The 15126-nt window shown below is 46.2% G+C and overlaps 3 protein-coding genes across 4 annotated transcripts in view; 1 reads left to right on the top strand and 2 right to left on the bottom strand.

The window, feature by feature from the left end:
• Positions 1-1846: 1846 nt before the first annotated feature.
• On the bottom strand, positions 1847-5484 carry LOC108083349 (enolase-phosphatase E1). Its single transcript, XM_041775036.2, has 2 exons — positions 4236-5484; positions 1847-3595 (listed from the first exon to the last, which is right to left on the bottom strand). The coding sequence occupies exons 1-2, from the start codon at positions 4525-4527 to the stop codon at positions 1956-1958; spliced, it is 1932 nt and encodes a 643-aa protein (XP_041630970.1). The 5' UTR covers positions 4528-5484; the 3' UTR covers positions 1847-1955.
• Positions 5485-6851: 1367 nt separating this feature from the next.
• LOC108083457 (rho guanine nucleotide exchange factor 10) overlaps positions 6852-15126 on the bottom strand; it is a 77146-nt gene continuing 68871 nt past the window's right edge. For both annotated transcript variants that reach the window (XM_017179227.3, XM_070287901.1), the window contains 4 exons: positions 14877-15113; positions 11643-12510; positions 10859-11574; positions 6852-10799 (listed from right to left, as the gene is read on the bottom strand). In XM_017179227.3, the coding sequence (XP_017034716.1) occupies positions 8442-10799; positions 10859-11574; positions 11643-12510; positions 14877-15113 (4179 nt within the window). In that variant the 3' untranslated portion in view covers positions 6852-8441. The remainder of the gene's footprint in view (positions 10800-10858; positions 11575-11642; positions 12511-14876; positions 15114-15126) is intronic.
• LOC108083458 (uncharacterized) lies at positions 13228-14050 on the top strand. The gene has a single exon (XM_017179230.3). It carries the CDS (start codon positions 13318-13320, stop codon positions 13897-13899), a length of 582 nt encoding a protein of 193 aa, XP_017034719.1. The 5' UTR covers positions 13228-13317; the 3' UTR covers positions 13900-14050.

The following is a 15126-nucleotide window of genomic DNA, read 5'->3' as shown; positions in this document are numbered from 1 at the left end:
TTTTTACCAACATTCTGAGATAATATAAAATAACCATATCTAAAAAATGGTGTAAAAATGTTGGAAACCAGCAAAGTTATATTTTGTTCTAAAAATGTATTGAACATTTGTATGGCAGCTATATGATATAGTCGTCCGATCCGGCCGGTTCCGACATATATAGCAGTGAGAGAATATAGATATATGCAAAGTTTCATTCAGATAGCTTTAAAACTGAGGGACTAGTTTGCGTAGAAACAGACAGACAGACAGACAGACAGACAGACAGACAGACAGACAGACAGACAGACAGACAGACAGACAGACAGACAGACAGACAGACAGACAGACAGACAGACAGACAGACAGACAGACAGACGGACAGACGGACATGGCTAGATCGACTCGGCTGTTGATGCTGATCAAGAATATATATACTTTATAGGGTCGGAAAGGTCTTCTTCACTGCGTTGCAAACTTCTGACTGTAATTATAATACCCTGCAAGGGTATAAAAATATTGAGAAAAAACAACTTAGAAATTATACGCAGTTTTCCCATATTAAAAAAAAAAAGTATTAAAAATTTTTTTGATGTATAATTTAACCTATTAATAACCAACCTAGAAATGTTTTCCAAACAAAAATTAATAGATTTCTGACTTAGTTATGATATATTCCGCTTTCAAACCGCAAGAGTATACAGACTTCGTCTTGCCATAGTTAGCTTATCGTTGTTTTTTTTTCGGTGGCGACAATTATTACATTTTTATTTATCATTTTTAATGGCTTTTATTTTTCACATCATCTGCCTTTTGTGTCGCGCCTTCGTTGTTTTCTGTTTAACTTTGCATAATCGCGCTGTGAATTTAATGCCATGTACCGGGGGCTTCGGCGATTACTCTTCATTTGTATGTGGGTGTCGCAGCAATTGGATTTTTTTGTTACATTTTATTTACTTGCTTTTTGCGGAAAGAAAGTGGCTGGAAAAAGTGAGATGGACAATTAAATGTTTTGCCCTTCCGTATCGCTTTTTGGCACTGGCGCAACAAGCCAACAGCCGGGGTGTTGCAGAAATGTGGCCAAAAACCAAGAGTCAAGTGAAAAAAGGCAATAACAATAACAAAAACAAAAGCAATCTCGAGCAGAAAGCGAGCCACCAGCTGCATTTCAATTAGTTTCGGTCAGTCTTTGTGGGCTTTTGTCGATTGCCTTGTTCCAAAGGGAAATTTCCAAAGTCCATGCTGAATTCTAAGCAAAAATCTTGTTAAGGATTCACATTTTGCTAATTAGATTAAAAATTAAATATATAAAACAAGGTAAGGTTTGTCTTCATTTGTAGGATGAGTTTCCGATTGCCTTGTTCCAAAGGGAAATTTTCAAATTGAAAGCTAAACTTTAAGCCAAACAAATAGTTAAGAATTCACATTTCAAAATGCAAGTTAAATTAAACACTAAATGTATAAAACAAGGTAAGGTTTGTCTTCTTTTTTTAGATCTAGTTACTGGATGATTTTGGAGGTAAGGGTCTACCCTTTGCAAAGGTAGTTTTGGGGGACCCTATTTTCAAGGCTGCTTGCTACCTACTATTTACTTTCAGAAGTAAATATGGTTTTAAATTAAATATTTTTGTAAATAGAATATTCAGTTTACATAAAAAATCTAAGCAGGTATCTCAAAAACCAAACCTACCATTCGACCTCGCTCTTATATATGGTATGCAAAACGCTGAATTTTCTGTTACCTTTAAAGCAATAATCTTTTGGGAACTCACTCATAAGACATATATATTCTTGATCAATCCATAAAATATATACAGAAAAGTATACACAAGTATATATTTAAAATTATTTAGTTTATTTCGCTTGAGTTTGGCTTTGAGTTGGTTTCAATAAATACAATAAATACGTATTAATTAACAGGCAACAACGTTTAGCATTAACAATTCATTAACAATTACGAATGACGGTTAATTAAGTTAAGGAGCGCTTAGTCGGAGTTTCCCCAATCGCCGGGGGTGGCCACGGGCACGGTTGCGCCGTCGATGAAGTCTACGTTGTGATTTCACTGCCGGCTTTGCCGCTTCTTCGGTTTCTTCTGCCGCTTCTTCACCCTCGTACTCCTCCTCCTCCTCATCGTCCCCTTCGGCCTCCTCCTCTTCTTCGTCGTCGTCATCGTCGTCGCCTTCTTGTTCATTGTCAGCCTGTTGCTTTGGGGGTTCCTTCACCTGGCGATGGTCCTCATAGTCATCATTATCATCATCCACATTTATCTCATTATCGCTATCGTTTTCCATTTCAACGGCCAGCGTTGTGGCCTCTCCGCCTTCAACCTCTTCTGCCTCTGACTCCTCCTCTTCTCCCTCACCTTCTTCTTCCTTTTCTTCTTCTGCCTCGCTTGACTTTTTCACCTTATCCTCCATCTCCTCCTCCTCCTGGGTCTCCATTTTCTCGCCTTTGTTTGTGTAATCGATACCAACAATGTTTGGTATTGGTATTATTTTAGTTGTTGTTGGTGTAGTAGTTGTTGTAGTTGTTGTTGCCGGTGTAGTAGTTGTAGTTGTTGGTGTAGCTGTTGGTGTAGCTGTTGTTGTTGTTTTAGTTGTTGGTATTGGTGTGGTTGTTGTAGTTGCTGGTTTTGTTGTTGTTGCTTTTATTGAATTGGTAATTGTTTCAATTACTTGGGGCCTGGGGCCACTCTCGCTGCCATAGCCATAGCCATTGTCGTTATCGTTGTCATTGTCGTGGTCATTGTCAGGTGCCTCCTCCTCTAACTCCACCTCTGTCCCTGCCTCCACCTCTTTCTCCGTCTGTGTCTCCGTCTCTTTGCCGTCTTCTTCTGTGGCTTCTTCTTCTGCGGGCACTGTGTCTTCGGTAGCTGAATCTTTGCTTTGGTCGCCAGCCATTAGCATTTCACTTTCGATTGGCAGTGGCTCGGGATCCTCATCCTCCTGGGGTCGATGATCTTCCAACTTCTGTGGATCCAAAGGGAGTTCCTCAATCACTAGAGGCGGATAACCAACTGGTTGATCTTCAATTAATTCCACATGCTGATGCTCTAGGTGATCATTGATCTGTGCTGGAGTCTTTTCAGTATGATTCTTCAATTCTTTAACGACCTGAACTGGCTTCTGCAGCTGCGGATAGCGTAGTGGCTCCTCCTTCTCAGCTTGAAGCTCTTGCGGTGGATTCTCCTCCCTCTTGTTCGATGCGTAATCCTCCTCCTCCTGCGATACATATTCCGGCTGATCCTCTAGCTCCGCATACTCATACTCCTCGGTATCGTCACCCTGCTGTCCCTGGGGCAACACTGGCTTCCCATTCTTGTCCACATACTGCAGCCCATCCGTGCCCATGCGCATGCACTGGAAATGCATCTCAAAGAGATCCGTGGTGGCCATTCGGACCACAAAATCCATGCACATGTTTAGGTTGCTGCCCACCACTTTCACATCGGTCATCTGGACACACATGGCCATGGGCACGCCCATCATTACGGGAATGCAGAAGGGCGCCGGATTTCGCACCGAAATCCCATACTTCGAGGAGGGTCTGTCATTCAGAAAGACCTCCAGTCGAGCCTCCTCCAGTTGCGGGACAAAGCTCACATTGGCGCAGACTGCAACAAGAGTCAGAGGTAAAAAATAAATGCTTAAAAAATGTTAAAAAATGTTTTTAAAAAGAATCTAAACCAAATGTTAAAGAGAAGAAACAAAGGGGAAAAAATACAGCGATTTGAATTCCAGTCAATGAATGAAAGTGGCGGGTGGTAAGTTGTCTGGGCATCACCATCGCTGGAAGCGCCAACGATTTGTGGCATTTTAATTGGCAAATGCAGGCATGTCACGAAGCGAAAATAAAAGCAGCTCTCATTGTTGTCTCTGGCATGCGGCCGAGATTTGGTTGCCAAGACTGGAGCTATTCCGTTTCCAAGACCAGAGCCCGCAGGAGCCACGATTTGGACCCATGAAGGTGATCCCAGGCTGTCTCAATTTGTGTGGCAAAGAGACTTTGCCCCCATAACGTAAATAAAGTCATGAATTATGCTAAAAGTAAGGCCTAATGGGGTAAATGCAGGTAAAGACACTTGGCTAAGGATACCCAAAGGGAACATTTTTGTGCATTGTAAAACTGGCTTTTTAACAGATATTGATCGGAGTTATTAAGTTATATGAACCTCCTTCTAACCGTTGATACAAAGTCTTTTTAACCTTAACTTAAAATAAAAAACTTTCCTGAAAAGTTCCTCCTTGACTCACCTTTCTGATCGAATCCATACTGATCCACCTTGAGGCCGGCGCAGCACGAGCACATGGGACCACTGCACTCGCAGGGCTGCCCAAAGGTCGACCATATAGAACCCTTTTCCGAGTACTTCACACTCGCCAGATTGCGACCCCGGGACACGCTGACGGTGGGCGGCAGGTAGGGTGTGTGCGAGTTGAGTTCGTAAAATATCAGGCCGTTGCTATAGCTTCGCGAGAATATACAAACGGGGCACACGACAAGGACAACGAGGGCCAGACAGGCAATTGAAAGCCTGGGCATCATGGTGGTACAGATAATAATATATCCTTCTGGGTATATCCTTCCGCCAAGAAAGTCTGAACAAAACTCAAGAAGATCACCAAACAAAAAGCAGTTTATTCCCGCAGGAAATTCACGGAATGCCGCTAGACACGACTCGCGACTTCGACGGATCACGTTTAATGTTAAACGTTTTAATGGTAACGGAGTAGGAACCGCAATTCCAGCGGCTCTGGAGCAATGACAACCGCTCGCGATCGACGACAATTAAATATTAATACGCTGAACGCGCTGAGCGTTAGCTTAAAAAAGAAATGAAAACTGCTAGCTGGCAGAGGCAGAGGCAGCAGAAGCAGCACCAGCAGCAGCAGCAGCAGTAACAGCAACAGCACTGGCATATACTGCAGCAGCAACTGCGGCAGCCTCGTTAGTTGTTGCCCGTTTTTGCGAGCAGACCATTTATACACTACCCTTAAAAGGGCAACCTTACTATGTAGCCTAGCAAAGAGATTTTAATTTATAAAACTAAAAATCAAGGCTGACCAGGCAACGCACTCAGGGGGCTCTTTGAGACACATGGCGGCCGAAGAGGGATGTCCTTTACTTTTTGTATGCTGTTTTTTGAAATATCGCTCAGCTAGAGCATACAAAATTCGGTGAACTCGATGAATTTCCGCTTATCAGCGTGGTAAATCGCCAGTTGCTGCTGCTGCGGGTCTTTCTCTGCCAGCAATGTTGCTGCTGCTGTTGCTTTTGCTGTTGCTGCTGCTGTTGTTACTGTTAGTGCTTCTGTTTGTGTGTTGTTGTTATGCTTTTCGTTTTTCCTAAGACCAACGCTTTGTTTATGTTATATATGTGTTTTGGCCCGATGCTGCTGCTGTGTCTGCAGCAGTTGCTGTTTTGTTGCGTGCGCTTTGCCTCTGTTTTTTTTTTTTTTTTTTTTTTTTTTTTTTTCGGTGTGACAGTGACAAGAAAATTGCGACGATCGTGACTGGCTGGGAAAGCCAAAAACAACACTCATCAACCCCTCGAGATGGTGTCGTTGTTGTTACGCAAAGCACTTGGTTAAGGTCATGGCCTGCGACAAACTCTGAACTTCGGGACACACTGGGAGCAGGAGGAGGTTTCGGTGGAGAAGGAGGATGATGAGGAGTAGGAGCCATTGCCGCTGGATTTACAGCAATGACCGCTGCTGTAGCTGTTTGCTGTACCCACTAACTGCGGTCTTCGTCTCCCATAAACTTGGCTGATATATCGCTGCAATTGGCGCTGCTGGAGAGTGCTGGAGAGTGCCGTTTTTTGCCAATTCGGGATGGGTTCCAAGCCGAAATATGGTCGTTGGATTGTGAGGGGATAGAATAGAGGCTAACGCGGTATTTAGAGCTTACAAAAAGAGATTTTTAAGCGGAGAAACATATAGAAACTTTTGAAAATATTTAAGAAATTTCCTTAAATTTTAAGAAAAATCCATTACACTTTATTTTCATAAGGCCCTCGTGCATATCTTGGTTGCTATTTTGGGCAGCGGTCCAAATCGCTTTAGGGCCATCCATACAATTATATAATGTCTGGCCCAGACTGAACTCAAAACTGAATCGAACTGAAACGCAATCTCGTTAAGCGTTAAGGGGACAGACACTTGCCAAGTTCGACGATTGAAAAATGAGCGGTGGAAAAAAGAAAAAAAAAAAAAAAGAAAAGAAACATGAAATGGAAATGAAAATGAAAAATGGAAATAAAAGTGTCGCCAACAATTAACACTAATAAGCTGGAGATGGTGGTGGCGATGGCGATGGCGGTGCAATGTGCTTTCGTTTATGTAATGGGCCGTCACCTTCCGCCGACATCGTGATTATCAGCTGCTGCATTATTAGGCATTATTATTCATTACTGATAATATCAATTTGGTACGCCCCAGATGACTCTTTCTTTCATTTTCCCCCTTACGACTGTCTTGCTTTTGGTGGCACTTACGCAAAATTAAAGCCACAGGTTGAAACACAAAAATGGAGCTTACCATGCATTCAGAAGATCTCTCTCTTTTTGATAGACCTTGTACTATATATTGTTCTTAAGATATAGAACTCTTAATGTCGGGACTTGAACCTAAAACTCTTGGACATATCAGACTCTGCCTAGCTTGAAAATCTCGCCAAACGCTTTCAAGAGAGCAAAAACGTTTCTTGCTCTCTCAAGAAGAGTAGCGAACGGAAAGTAGTGAACGGAAAGTAACGAACGGAAAGTAACGAACGCTCTCTTGATTCCGATTTTCACTGCAACTCTTTATGTAAAACACAAATGTTGTAAATGTTTGTATATTTTTTTAATACATTTTCTTTGTTCTTGAATACATCAATTATCTTGCAGTTTTTTTATTATTTAATATTATTCTTTTTTGCTGCTGTCCGATAGACGATAGCAACTTATCTTGGGATAGAAGATGGCTCCACCAGCGACCATGTACAAAGGTTCCCCGGGGAACGCGTAAATATGTATGCTTGTGTGTAGATATATAGGTAAATATATTACTTTTCAAATATATATGTATATGCATGTTCTTGTGTGTAGATGAGTGCGTGTTGCATGTGGTCTCGTAAATATATACATATATGTATATATATGCACAATGATATCAAAAGTTGCATAATTGCATTATGCCTGACTTTTACGAGGGGAGTATCCAAAAGATGTCTCGTATCCAAAAAAATATCTCTCGTATATATCTTTAGCTGTAAATCGTATATAACCATGTTTCTTGTGTATATAAGATGTATGATAATCCTACCCCTTTTGTATACATATATATAATATATATATATATATATATATATATATATATATTTGCCCAGTGCCGAAAAAACCATTTCATGTTATACCTTTTGTTCTTCTTTGCATGTTTGTTGTAAACTTTTACAAATACACAGACACAAGAGCACTACAAGTCGATCAATAGATGAGAGTATGCATATAATATGGTATATTTAAGTCTAGTTTCATTATAATACATGTATAATATAAGGAAGGTGCTGCCAGCTGCTGCAGAGTTCTCAGAGAGTGAGCGTGGGGTCTCACCCTCGGATCTCTCTCTTTCTTTCTTTAATATTTTATAATTAACAATGTTTTTGTTTTCCTTTATTTGTTTATACTTTTTTTTCGCTTAGCTTGTTGGCTTTGCCGCTCTCAAGTGTGCTCCCTCTGGCCCTATGAAAGAGGATTCTTGCTATAACCTAAGTAACATATTCCTTACGCAACTAGGAAAAAAACATTTGTATATTTGGATATTCAGTTAATAAGCTCTATAAAAAAAAATAAAAAAAAATTATATATATGTATTTATATATGTATATTATTCCCCTATGGCTCTAGGCTTTGACTTTTGTTGAGTCGAATATTGAGAAAAGTTTTGAGAGAGAGCGAGAAAACATAGCGTTTAACTTGAAATTTCTCTTTGATTCAAGAAATAAAATAGTTTTTCTAGAAAATATCGAAAGCAAATATAAATTATAAACGAACCAAAACAAGCATACAGATATTCGATATGCGGTTTGTGCCTAATTAAGTATAAACCCTAAGCACTAGCAACTAAATAAATCAGAGATGGAGATGCAGATAATGCAGATAATGGAGATAATGTACACGTTCCGCGAGTAGAGTGCAATTAGTTCTAGAATTTAGAATTCCTTCAGGCTGCCGCCTCGCTTGAGCTTGGTCAGCCTTTTCAAGCTGGCACTCAGCATGCCGCCGGCGCCGGCGCCTGGTCCCGCACCGGATCCCTCCGCACTGCGATCTCGCTGGATAAAGGATCCTCGGAACCGGACTCGGCCTCGTCCCCTGCGCTGCTGCTGCTGCTGCTGCTGGCAGCGCCACAGCTCCTGGAGCGGGGGATGGTGCTGGTGCGGATGCTGCTGTAGGGTGCAGCAGCACACCAGCTCCTGCGATTATAACTTCTTCTCCCAGACCACGATATGGGCATCGTTGGAGTTCGCCGTCAGAGTGGAGCAGCAACTGCCGCCGCCGTTGCCCGCCTGCATGGCCTCGCGAGCGCTGCTCCCGCTGCCACCGCCACCGCTACCGCCGCCAGTGCTGTTCTTGTGACTGGGCGATCCACTGGTCGAGTTGGTGTTGTACCACATCTGACGCCAGTAGCCCCGGCCGCCCATTAGAGTGATCACCGTCCTGGGCCCGTCGGCGCTCTGCTGTTGCTGCTGCTTGGAGTTCTGCTTCTGCTTGCGCTTCAGCGTGGCCACAGCGGCCGCAGCGGGTTTGTCCAGTCCCAGTCTGCCCTCCTCGGGAGTGCTGCCCTTGGGCGTGCTATTCAACTGGAGCTGCTGCTGCTGCTGTTGCTGATGCTGCTGCTGCTGCTGCTGGTGATGGTGTATGTCCGCTGTGGTCATCAGCCCGTTCTCCGATATATTGCCCAGGTCACTGCCCGTGCCGGAGGTCTTGTGGCTGGCACTGCTGCTGTTCCGGGAGACGGATCTGCCGCCAAAGTGCTTGATGCCCATGCTCTCCTCGCTGCCCGACGAGGTGTACAGGCTGGAGGACTTGGAGTCCACGGACCAGTTGGACAGGTCCAAGGATCTCGGTCGCGAAGCCTTCATCCGCAGGCGTCTATCCAGTGTGCACACCTTTCCCGGTATGGCTGCCAATTCTGGATCGGATCGCCGCATACCCTCGTACATCATGTCCATGAGATTGCCCTGGTTGCCCTCCTCCGCGTCGTAGTCCTCCTTCACGAATATCAGCTTCCCGTACAGGCCGTAGACATCGCAGATGCCATGATCGCTGTTGCCTGAACCGCCTGGAGTGCCTGCTCCAGCTCCTCCCGCTCCCGCTGCTGCTGCTGCTGCTGCTGCTCCTCCAGTGGCGCCCAGGCCGCGCGGCAGGGTCTTGGACATCCTGTTGGGATCATCGCGGAAACGCTTGCGATGAAAGGCCGGCGAGTTGGCCAGCGAGGCTCGGATCTTGGCCGTGAAACTCTGATCCAGGGAGTGCTGCTTGTCCAGTTTGGAGCAGCGGGGCGAGGCCGACACTGGGGTGACCGATTCAGTTGCTGCTCCACCGCCGCCGCCGCCGCCTCCCTCTGCGCTCGATGGCGCCGCCTCTTCCTTGGCCAAGTCACGACGCAGCACCACCACCGTCGTGTCATCCAGCTCCAGCGGATCCAGCTTGGGATCCGCATCGATGGCCGGCAGCTGCAGATCCTCGCCCATGCTGGGCACTGGCGGAGCCACGGCCGTCGGCGGCTTGTAGGCGGGATAGACCTTCGGGATCAGCGGCAGCAGAAAGGTGATGGGACCAAAGTGGGCGTGGCAGGACATATTGATGCCGCCACTGATGATGGGCACGCCCTCAAGACGGGGCAGGGGTATGGTCACCGCAATGCCCACGTTGGTGCCCACCCACAGCAGGCCCTTGCAGGCCATCAAGGCGGTCACATAGACGGCGCTGTTGTTCAGCGGCTGCTCCTTCTTGCCGTCGCTCCGCAGCACACTGGAGGCAATGTTGATGTCCTGCAGATGCTTGAACGTCTCCGTGTGGTACAGGCACAGCATGGTGGAGTTCTTCAGCGAGATCCACAGACCGATGCCCGAGTGGGCCATCAGGTTCACCTGCTGGCTGGCCCCGTGCTGGACCTCGAAGCTCCGCTGGATCTCGCCGTTCAAGGCATTCATCACGTAGACGCGGTTGCCGCAGGACGCATAAATGCACATGTTGATGGGCAGCAGGCTGGGCACCGGCAGCTCCGAGTCGCCCAGCCTAATAATCTGCGGATCTCGCAGCTGCCAGGCGCCGTCGTGGCCCCGTCGAAAGATCAAGACCATGGCCCCCGCCAAAGCCACGTAGACGGCATCGAAATGGTAGAGGATGCGCTGCACGGCACCCGGCACCGAGTAGCTGCTTAGTTGCTCCTCCTGCTCTGGATTCCTTGCGGAATAGACCAGGATCTTGCGACTGTCCGTGCCCAGCCACACGAGATCGTCCAGCAGGCTGGCGGGCTCCTCACGCACTGCCCCTCCGCTTAATCCTCCTCCTGATCCAGTTCCTCCTCCTCCTCGCGCCTGATCTAATCCCTTGACAAATTCCATGGCCGAAACCTGCGTTTCGAATAAATCAAAGGCTCCGGCTTCCCGCAGGTTGCCCGCCTGCTGGGGATGCTGGGCCAGGACGGTGATGTGCGAGGAGGTGCCGTCGCTGCTGCACATCCACAGGTAGTTCAGCTGCTTGTGCCGGCGTCTGGCGTTGCCGCTCTGCCTGGTATCATTGGCGATGCTGTAGTAACATCCACAGCGCACCTGCAATGTAAACTCGTTAGAAATGAATCCTCCATTCGAAATCCTGCCCAAAGACTCACCTCGGTTTGATGCTGTGACTTGTAGACTGGCATCGCCTTGACAAAGAGCGGCATTTTGCGCGACTGCTTCTGCTGTACGGCCTCCTGGAGCTGCTGCTGCTCGTGTGTTGTCTGGCGGTTCTCGGGCGAGCCCGGATGATGTGGATGCTGGTGCTGATGCTGATGCTGCTGCTGCTGTTGCTGCTGCTGCTGATGATGCTGATGATGAATGACTGGCTGCTGGTGGGTACCGCCACGCTCCCAGGCCGGCGAATTGTTCGGATCGAGGGCCAGCTGGGCCAGACGCAGCTCGGTGATCCACTCCTTTTTGACCGCCGGCGTTTGCGTTTGGAATGTGAAGGACTCCTCCTTGCCAGACTTGTGGCGGCCGTTTAGCGTGAGGCAGCACGAGTCCACCCAGGCCATCTCCTCGTCCTTGCGCTGGATCGATCCCTGGATCAGGTTGAGCACGTTGCGCGTGGTGTTTGCGTTTAGCTCCTTGTAGCTGCCCTTCAGGCTGCCCACCAGGTCGTGGATGCGCGAGATCACCTCGTAGTCGTACATCAAGGTGCTCATCTCGCTGCACAGATTGTCTGCCTGGCCGTTGGCCACCTGGGCGGCCGGCGACCGAGAGCTGAGACCCTCCACGCCGCCCGGCAGGGTGCTGTTGGCAAAGGGACTGCCACCGTTGGCACCGTTGCTGCCGTTGGACTTTAAGCTGCCGCCGCGATTGAGGCCTGCCAGGGAAGAGGAAAGGTTTAATGAGTTTCAAGTTTCCAGAAGGGATTCCCAAGCAGAGACTTACCTGCTGTCAGAATCCTCGACAGAGTGGCCGAGGTGGTGTTGTCCACAATCTCCACATCGTTGACCGGGAACATCCACTTGAAGGTGAGCTTCTCGGTGGCCCCGAAGTCGTGCGACTGCTTGGGCGCCACCGACACACAGATGACCTTGTCGTTGAGCAGGAGCAGGCGCCGCTGCTTGCACTTGACCATGAAGCCCGCCTGGTTGAACTCCATGTGGGTGACATTGTCCTCGCGCAGCAGGTACCTGGGACGCGCATGCCCGCCCCCCGACGAGTCGCTTACACTGACGCTGCTCAGGCTAAGGGAGCGGGCATTGAAGGTGCCCGAGATGTGACCCAGCATCTCCTTGAAGGCCTGGTACTGCTCCGCCTCCCGCTTGCTCTCGTTCAGCAGCTCGGCGAGCAGCTCCAGCTGGGACAGGGCCAGCTGCAGGGACATGCGATCGTGGTGGCCCTGCGGCGTGTACTTGAGCAGATCCTGCAGGAACAGGATGAACTGGGGGAAACGCTGCACAGGCTTCACCATAAGCCCAAAAAAGGACAGCCTATCGTGGGCGCTGATCTGTTTGACCTTGAAGAAATCGGCCAGCGCCGATTTGCGCTTCTCCTCCATCTTGGCCAGCTCCATGGCGGCCGAAAAGTTATTGATAAAGCCGGAGTAGATCTCTAGGAGCTGCGGCTTACCAAAGGCGCCCACAAAGCAGTCCCCAATCTTCTCGTCTCGATCCCAGTTGCGAACACACTCGGCCAGGGAGATGCGAAAGAGCTTGTGCGAGTGCAAGATGTCCGGCAGGCAATGGAACAGGGTGGCGATCTTCACGGGATTCAGCACGGGCGGACTGCACTCCTCCAGGGGTTTCTTGTAATCCTGGGGGGGGGGAGGATGGAGTATGTTACATATAAGTGGAATGGAAGTCAAGGGTAGAAGGTTCCTATCTCTTAGGGGTTGCACCATCAGAAGTTCTGTTTTATATCCAAAAGGTAGTAGATTCATTTAAATTTACATTTTCTTTATTATTTCAACAATTTAAAGTTTAATTTTGTATAAACAAATAACTTCCGCTTTTACTTCTGACTTGAGCAACCTTATAACCTTTTAAATCTCTCATCAAAGAAGAGTTATTGTATTAAAATTAAATATATGTATTACCTACTACAACTGGTTTTTCTAATTTGGCGACTAGTTGATGGAGTTGTGGGTGAAATGATGATGTTGATGGGTTACGGGTTCGATTTATAGTTAGTTTAGATGCTCAGTGATATATAATATAAATAGTTAGTGAGTGTTAGAGAAAGTTAGTTGGTTGGCTTTAATTATTTTGGGGACGGTGAAGTCGGCATTAATGGCATTTATGGGGAGAGCATGGCATGTAAAGAGATGGAACGATTTGAAATGAGATCTAATGTTAATCAGTGGTTAAATGCGTTGGTTAAATGGGTTAACAAGGGGTTTACAAATTAAGCATGCAAGGGAATTGCCTTAACTAAATACTGTTAATGATAAATACTTGATGGAAACCAGCAGCTGAGTTGATCTTTCATACATTTTCCCCCTCATCTAGAGGCTATTTCTAAACATTTCCAACTTTCAAATCATTTCATAATATAAAACCCAACCGAAAAGAAGCAAATCATATATATAAATATTTCTCCGAGTATATTTTTATGGGCCAAGATGGATAAGCAGCAGCCAGAGGCAGATCAGAAGCAGAGGCATAGGGATCGAGTCATAGCCGAGGCCCTGGACAAAATCAAGGTGTATGTGGAAAATGGCCAGGAGGAGGCTTTCATTCAAATAAAGCCGCCACAGCTGACCAGCTTCCAAATGCAAGCCATTGACAAGAATCCTCTGGATGGCCAGGACCTAATGGAATGTGATGGAGTAGAGGCTTCAGCTGTCGATCGATGGAATAGTAACGAGGTGCTAGAGTTGGACCTCATCAAGCCGGAGGATAGGGAACACTTAGGAAAGACTCTAACTGACGAGCTCACTGGCGAAAATTATATGCTGTTGCCCATGGATATTGACATTCTGATTAATTCCGACATCCTCACAACTCCCTGTGTGGTAAAGGAGCACATCGAGGACGAGCAGGAGGAAAAGGCCAACTGGCACAGCTTCCAACTCCAACCTGCAGAGGGAGACCAGCATAGCCAGGAACCAGGCAGTCAGTATTGCAGGCATGAGTTTAAGGTTCCCAAACTCAATTTGAACTTTAAGCTTTTCCTAGCCTCAACATTGGAGGAAGCCAAGTAGAAGTTGGGAAAGGACTAAGATACAGCTCACCCTCTCACAGATAAGATATAATGATCTGTTTGGACCAATATCAAGTGAAATCTAACCAATTTTCAATTTAAAACTAAATTAGAGCGCTAATAAAATTCAAATAGGTACAAGATTAATGTTATATCTTGGCTTTTTACTTGATTTTCCTGATTTTTCTTTAGCTTTTTCTAGAAAGCCTCTCACTTTCACCCCATCAGCAACAACAACGCTTAGAAGCGAACGATAGAGTTCTCTTTAGCTGCACCCTGAGAGAGTTTTGCTCTCTTGAATTTCTAGCTGTTGGCCCTGAGAGAGAAGTTGATGGTTCATAAAGGTGGATGGGATTTTAAGAGCCTGGAAACTTATTGTCTCTGAGAACCTTTTTCTTAAGAAAGATCACCTTTAAATTAGATTAACTCTGCTGTAGATCCAAATCAAAATACTAGCTTAAAGGAATTTTTAAGTTTCTTTTTCAAGGCTTTAAGAAAGGATTTTAGAAATATCCCCAAGGCAGATCACTTTTGAACTGTATTAACTCGACTGTTGATCCAAATCAAAATACTAGTTTTAGGGAATTTTTAAATATCCTTTTCCAAGGCTTTAAAAAAGGATTTTAAGAGCCTGGATGCTTATATTCTTGTCTCTGAGAAAATATTCTGATAAACTAATAGAAATATCCCCAATAAAGATCACTTTTGATCTAAATCAAAATACTAGTTTTAGGGAATTTTTAAAATTTCCTTTTTAAGGCTTTAAGAAAGGATTTTAAGAGCCTGGATAGTTATATTATGGTCTTTGAGAAAATATTCTGATAAGCTAAACAAAAATATCCCCAAGAAAGATCACCTTTGAACTAGATTCACTCGGCTGTTGATCTAAATCAAAATACTAGTTTTAGGGAATTTTTAAATTGCCTTTTTTAAAAACTTTTAAGTTCACATGCTCAGGATTTAAGGACCAACACTTACATTGACTAGTCTCTGCAGGGTGGCCACATACGAGTTCTCACTGTGAACGATGGCCGCCACAATGTGACGCCGCTTCAGCTGCTGCTGGGACAGTCCGGCGGGGGCGGGGGGCAGCATTGGCACAATGAGACGATTCTGGGTGGTACGAGCTGTCCCATTGGCCCGACTGGCCGGCGTTAGCATCAGGTCCATGTTGAAGCGATTACCATCGGCAGTGGAGACGCCGTCATCCTCGTACTAAATATAAAAA

This window comes from Drosophila kikkawai, chromosome X (assembly GCF_030179895.1).
Source record: "Drosophila kikkawai strain 14028-0561.14 chromosome X, DkikHiC1v2, whole genome shotgun sequence".
Lineage (NCBI taxonomy): Eukaryota > Metazoa > Arthropoda > Insecta > Diptera > Drosophilidae > Drosophila > Drosophila kikkawai.
The sequence above is the reverse complement of the archived record's forward strand: the minus strand, read 5'-3'. Positions and strand labels throughout refer to the sequence as shown.

What these genes read in the sequence shown, in the direction of transcription:
- LOC108083349 (XM_041775036.2), bottom strand. Translation starts at nt 4,527, where the DNA reads ATGATGCCCAGGCTTTCAATTGCCTGTCTGGCCCTCGTTGTCCTTGTC. An exon ending in GTATGGATTCGATCAGAAAG is followed by an intron (nt 3,596 to 4,235) that starts GTGAGTCAAGGA and finishes CTCTTGTTGCAG; the next exon opens with TCTGCGCCAATGTGAGCTTT.
- LOC108083458 (XM_017179230.3), top strand. Translation starts at nt 13,318, where the DNA reads ATGGATAAGCAGCAGCCAGAGGCAGATCAGAAGCAGAGGCATAGGGAT.